The sequence below is a fragment of the Pseudophryne corroboree genome, chromosome 1 (genome assembly GCF_028390025.1).
Source record: "Pseudophryne corroboree isolate aPseCor3 chromosome 1, aPseCor3.hap2, whole genome shotgun sequence".
Lineage (NCBI taxonomy): Eukaryota > Metazoa > Chordata > Amphibia > Anura > Myobatrachidae > Pseudophryne > Pseudophryne corroboree.
This window is the reverse complement of record NC_086444.1, coordinates 422,423,121-422,429,687: the sequence shown is the minus strand read 5'-3', so window position 1 is coordinate 422,429,687 and position 6,567 is coordinate 422,423,121. Positions and strand designations below refer to the sequence as shown.

The 6,567-nt window shown below is 41.3% G+C and overlaps 1 protein-coding gene across 1 annotated transcript in view; it reads right to left on the bottom strand.

Annotated features, from left to right (window-relative positions):
- Positions 1-1,099: 1,099 nt before the first annotated feature.
- LOC134958956 (uncharacterized) overlaps positions 1,100-6,567 on the bottom strand; it is a 49,560-nt gene continuing 44,092 nt past the window's right edge. Inside the window, exons 2-5 of the mRNA XM_063941581.1 lie at positions 4,968-5,056; positions 4,637-4,658; positions 2,716-3,345; positions 1,100-1,283 (exon numbers count right to left, since the gene is read on the bottom strand). Coding sequence (XP_063797651.1) covers positions 1,177-1,283; positions 2,716-3,345; positions 4,637-4,658; positions 4,968-5,056 — 848 coding nt within the window. The 3' untranslated portion in view covers positions 1,100-1,176. The remainder of the gene's footprint in view (positions 1,284-2,715; positions 3,346-4,636; positions 4,659-4,967; positions 5,057-6,567) is intronic.

Sequence of the window (6,567 nt, the reverse complement as noted above, 5' to 3'; positions counted from 1 at the left end):
TATCCTCACGCAACTCTATCCTTTGCTTTCTCTGCTCCATGTTCAGTGTGGTACACACAATGATACCAAACAGCAGAGTGACTAGTTTCTCTGTTTAATTAGGCTGGATGAAGAAGATTGAAGACGTGTAATGTTAATTAAAAAAAGCAATTCGTTTAAATATCACTATAATCCAATTATGTATTTATGTATTATGTTTATTAATCCTGGCCATACACTAGTACAATATCGCGTACGAATGTATGATTTAGATGCGTAGTATGATGCATTGTGTGCACATTGTACGTGTTTTGGATATGATTATGATGCAATGCACGGCCCCGTGGGTCGAATGTCGAATCTTCAGATCATATGTGCAGCCCATATTATCCGTCGTAATCGTATGCACATCGGCCCTCATTCCGAGTTGTTCGCTAAGTTTTTCGTTCGCACAGCCTATTAGTAAAGTTGCGTTAATGTAGTAAATTTGCGAACATCCGCCCCCAACGTATTTTAGCACATTCGCACGCATTATTACACAAAGTGGGCGTACGGCAAATGACATCGCAACAATGCGAAATCCTCGCAGCAATGCGAACCCATCGCATAAACACATACTTCTTCGTACAAATACTAAGTTGTAGTATATTTACACATTTTTCAGTTAAAGTGATCACTTTTGCTGAAAAACGCACCACAATTTGTTTTTATACTATTAAGTGGACTAACACCTTCCAAATCAAAGTCCACAAGCCCTCCTCAATAACAAATCCAATTAGTGAATTAATTGAAATGGTCATGATCAATTAAGTATTTGTTGAAATCCCAGAAAAACACTTTGTAGCCATAAAATAACCTCCTTTTATTTACATGTTTAATATAAATATAGATGTTTGCAATGTGCTTGGTCTAATGTGTTTGTAGAATTTATTAAAGTAGAGTTTTTGTATGTGAATGAAGGTGTATGCATGTTTAAAAAGCCAATAACATGTTTTAGTTGTTGATTTAAAATAACTTACGTTAGATGTTTGAAATGTTTAAGGTAAGAAATGTTTGTTCTGCAATCTGCTGTTCCTTTATTGCATGACTAAATAATAAAGAGCCGCTGAAGTTTTTAAATTTATTAGTTTATTTTTTTTTAAAAGTGGAATACTGATATTATCATTTTTTATAATATTTTTAATTATAATCATAAAATTAACAAAATTTTTGCATGGCGTCCAAAAGCCCCACCAAGGCCTGGAGATGGCGCCTCATACTGCAAACTATATCCTGCAAGGATGTTGGATCTCCAACGGCAACATCTGTAATTAAGAGATAACAAACATTACTAACTTACTCACATTGCTTATTAGCCTAGCAAGGCACAAAGCACACTTTAATGCATGCAGGTCCAAACTGCATTCCTCCTGCTTGTGTGAAACTACATATACCAGCAGTCGTTGACTCAGTTTTGGTGCCAGGGAATGAAAAACCTGTGTAAGGGCATGCTGGGATGTGTAGTTTTTCTACAGTTGCAGTTGCGCAGTTTGGACAGGCCTGCTTAATGGCAAAGTTGATACATCATGACTGTTTTAGGGTTCAATCATTAGCCTTAAAAAAAGCCAGCATGCTCAGTTTTTTTGTGTGACTTATTCCAATTGTAAAGAGCATGGCCTACATTTGCTCCTATGTGATTTCATTGTAAGATGTAGCGTTGGCCATAGCAAACAAGGCTAAATAAATTTAATAACTTGTAGAAGTTGTTCCCCAATAGTCAAGATTAATTGTATTGTTTGTTCTGGGCAACATCCCATGTTAAAGTTATGGTGGTAATTCCAAGTTGATTGCAGCTTTAAAAATTTAAGTAGTTGCTCCAAACCATTTGCACTGCAGGGGAGGCAGATATAACATGTGCAGAGAGAGTTAGATTTGGGTGGGATGTGTTCAATCTTCTATCTAATTAGCACATTAAAAATAAAGCAGCCAGTATTTACCCTGCACAGAATCAAAATTACCCAATCACATCTAACTCTCTCTGCACATGTTATATCTGCCTCCCCTGCAGTGCACATGGTTTGGCCCAACTGCTAAAATTTGTCCGGCATGCAAACATCTTGGATTTTAACCCCTATGTTCCATCTTCAACACTGTTACACCATGTTGCCATTCATTCACATCCTTTATTTGTGGCATTATTTAAAAGGGGTTTGGTCCTGCCTCCTCACACTGCATATCAATATCTTCCGAAGGCCACCATATCATAGCATTCCCACACTCCCTGAAAGCTGCCCTTACTAAATAAGTGCAAACAGGGTTTATTTGAATGTTTTTTCATTTTGTGAATGTAACTTTCCCACCACAAATCAGTGTGTCATTAGTCTACATAACAAAGTGAAGCATGTGTTTTGTAAGTTAAAATTTTCTGACTACACAGGCCCAAGTGTAAATCGACAACAACATACTAAACTCCACTCAGGTCTAACTGTTGGCCTTCAAAACTAACACATATAAACCCTGTTGTCCTGCCAACCCTGGCTACCTAATGAGTGTCAACCTAGAGTGGACACACAAAATATTGCACACATACACACTGTACATATAATGACACTCACAAATATGTAAAGGCAACATGTACACCATGATGAAAATATCCAAATTTTGTCCTGGGGACAAGAATTCAAACAGTACAACCCTGCATGTTTTGGCATTGTAAGTGTAAGTGGGTAATCATTTCGACACCAAAACAAAACTTACTTTCCACGGCAACATCCTGACTCCCGGAATGTTCGTCAGGGGCTTCCTGTGCCCATTCACTGGGTGGTGAGCTTGGCATGATCGGTGAAGCCGGCTGAGGGATGGTGAAAGGAGGAGGGATTGGGGAAGGAGGAGGGATTGGGGAAGGAGGATGGATTGGGGAAGGAGGAGGGATTGGGGAAGGAGGAGGGATTGGGGAAGGAGGCTGGATTGGAGCAACAATTTCAGAGGGGGGGTCTGATTGCGAGGGCGAGGGGGGTGGAGAGAAATGTAAGGCAATAGAGGGTGAGGGGGGTTCAGATGGGGATGACGAAGATGAAGGAGAAGGGGTATGGGAAGGAGGAGAAGGGGTCCCAGAAAGAGATGGAGAGGTGTGGTGAGAAGGGGAATGGAAAGTGGAGTGGGCCAGGGAAGATGAGGGGGCCTTGGAAGATGAGGTGGACTGGGAAGATGATGGGGACTGGGAAGCTGAGGGGGACTGTGAAGGGGAGGGGGAGTGAGAAGGGGAGGGGGACTGTGAAGGGGAGGGGGAGTGAGAAGGGGAGGGGGAATGAGAAGGGGAGGGGGAGTGAGAAGGGGAGGGTGAGTGGGAAGGGGAAGGGGGTGGGGAGTTGTGCCGTTGTTGTTGTCCTAGAATGTAAATATTGTAAACATTGTTAAATTATGCAAAATTACATAGTATTCATTTGTTCATATCAATGTTCTGTTACATATTTTTTTTTTAATATATTTTATTTTGAAACTCAAACATGTTAAGATCCTCTTCATGTTGGCCACGGCAAATAAAATGTTTCCAAACGTGAACTTTGAAGCTCATTCCTTAATCTAGTCCATTGAGTCATAGTGATTGGTCTAGGCACCATCACCAGATTAGTATTCAAGGCACCTTATTATATAGCCAGCACTGATCCAGTATTTTGGACCAGTTTCCAGGCTGCTTCTTATTTCTTGAAAACATGCACTTGTTTCGTGTCACTTTACTACAGTCAGTACTGTTTTCCCTAACCACACACACTGTCCTAATTTCCAAAAAAATACACTGAAGGATGCAATTAGCCTACCACTTACTGTAAAATCTTGGTAATTCCAAGGGGATTACAGCAGGAATTTATTTAGCATTTGGCCAAAAGCATGTGCTCTGCAGGGGTTGCATATATAACATGTGCAGAGAGAGTTAGATTTGGGTGTGTTTAGAAATTATGGGCATGGAAAATCCAGCCTGTTTTATTTTAACACTGCAAATTTAAAAAATGCTTTAACACACACCACCACAATCTTACACACTCTGCACATGTTACATATGCTTCCCCTGCAGTGCACATGGTTTTGCACAATGGTTTTCAACAATGCGTCGGAAACAAAGAAAAACAAGCAAACATTAGCACATTTTAAGCTAAAAATCGTATGTAATGTAACTTACTTCGTGTATGGAGAGCACGGATTTGCTGGCGGATCTCCGCCAACAGATCTGGAGTCCGCCTGCGGAGATCACTCCAGCGCCTCTCCAGCTGGATGATTGTCCGCCTGCTGCGGACGCGAGTCCGCAGCAGGCGGCGGACCTCCGCGTAGGCCTCGCGCTTCACCCGATTGGGGATGAAGCGCCCAACGCGGCCTACGCGGCGGTCCATCACCGCCACCAGCACGCGGAGCTCCCGCCTGGAGAACGGTGCTGCACGCATCATGGCAATGGCGTTTTCCTTATTTGGGCATATATTTATAGTGTCTGGTAGCATGTGATTGGCCAAAAATATGTCATTTCTAATAACTTTATTGATCTTTGCAATGCTGTGAAGAGCAGAGTGTTATTTTGCACGAGCGGAAATTCGCATTAGCAGAAGCGAAAATGTTTGTTAGAAACAATTAGATAAAACACACAGAGACAGACTTTACTGAAAATTACTAAACATATCTGTGTACTCACCACAGGTCGTGTGATCATTCAGCTGGACAGTCACAAAGTGTCAAACATTGAGTATCATTTGTTTGTGTGTTTGTTTACATAATCAGGATTTGAGGATATAAAATAAATAAGGACACTATTTATTAACATTACAGTATTTAAATTATTACATAAACATTGTCAGCTTAACGTGTTTTTGTTTTTTATGTTTAAAAAGAAAAAACCATTCAAACACAACAACAGCATTCCCCAATCACTTTACAAGAACATACTAAATGCAATCATGTTTAAAAATACATAAGCATACTGGGTTGTATTATTTGTGCAAATATAAATGGGAAAAACACTATACCTGAAATGTTCTGCTACGATTCTTGCCCTCACTTGGCTCCCCCTCCGTGTCACACTCCCCCCACCGAAGCGTGGCACAACCCCTGGCTCCTCATCAGGCAATTCCTCTGCCTGAGGAAGCTCAACACTACTCCTTACCGCGATATTATGGAGTATTGCGCACAGGACCACTATTTTACTTGCCATCTCCGGCGAATACATGATGTCGCCACCCGTGCGGTGGAGCACACGAAAGCGCCCTTTCAGGACACCAATTGTGCGCTCCACCAGCTGCCTAGTGGCAGTAAGCGCGGAGTTAAATGCCATCTGTGGTCCTGGCCTGGGATTACGGTAAGGAGTCATGAGCCAGGGGGTGCAAGGATATCCACGGTCTCCTGTTGGAATAAGAGCCACATTTTAGATCTCAAATTTCATATATTGTTGTTACTTTTTAACTAAAAAATTTGAGCAACAACTCACCCAATAACCACATGTCTGGTCGTTGACTTGATCTTAATCTCTGCCATATCCCTGATTGTCTAATGACATACGCATCATGGGAACTTCCTGTAAACTTTGCGTTCAGGGAAAGGATCTGGAGGGATGGCCCACAAACAACCATTACATTCAGAGAATGAAACAGTTTCCTGTTTCTATAAATTTCTTCATTATGTCTTGGTGGCTGAATAGCAACATGTGTGCCATCCACAACCCCAATAACATGTGGGAAGCGACTACCACCTTCCGCAAATTGCCGCTTCACCACATCTAGGGCACCAACATCCAAAGGCATAGCAATAAATTGCTTAACACGCTTGATGAAAGCCTGGCAGACACGTCGCAGGACCTTACTGAACTGGCCCTGCGACATGCCAACCAGGTCTCCAACAACATGCTGGAATGATCCTGTGGCCAAAAAATGTAACACTGCAAGGAATTGTGTCAATGGTGGTATTGCTGTAGGATACCGAATTTCAGACTCCAGATCACTCTCTATTATGGAGAGAGTGTCTAGGATTAGATGTGGTGGCAGCCGGTATCTACGCACCACCACATCATCTGGCATCCCAAAAAGTATGACACGGGTTCTGAAAATTGTTGGCCTAGCACGCCTCCGTTGCCTTGGTTGATGAGGAGCCGGCTGTGGTTGTGGGGCTGGCGGTTGGGGTGGGAGTGCTGGCGTGGGTTGGGGAGGTAGGGCTTCTGCCGCAATATGTATTGACATCACACACTTTTTGGAGAGAATGTTAAGAAATGTCAATTAAAAAAAAAACAAAGTTTTCCAAAATTTTACACAATAACTGTTTTTACAATTGTGGTGTCAACTTACTGCAGGAGCGTACATTTTTTCTGTGTTGAATTCATGTCAAAAATGCAAAAATAAAAAGCAAATAAAACTAAATTTAATATTTGGATATAAAAAACATATATTAATGCAAAAAATCTTTTGAAAAAAAAAATAAAAAAAAAAATAAGAAATTTAGTACCTAGTCCAGGAAAGACCAAAACTACTTTGCAGATCAATCCTGGAAACCCCAAACACTTTGTTTAGCAAACTTTACACAAAAAATTATTAAAAAAAAAAAAAAAAAACAAGCACCAACACAGGCCAACGACACTTA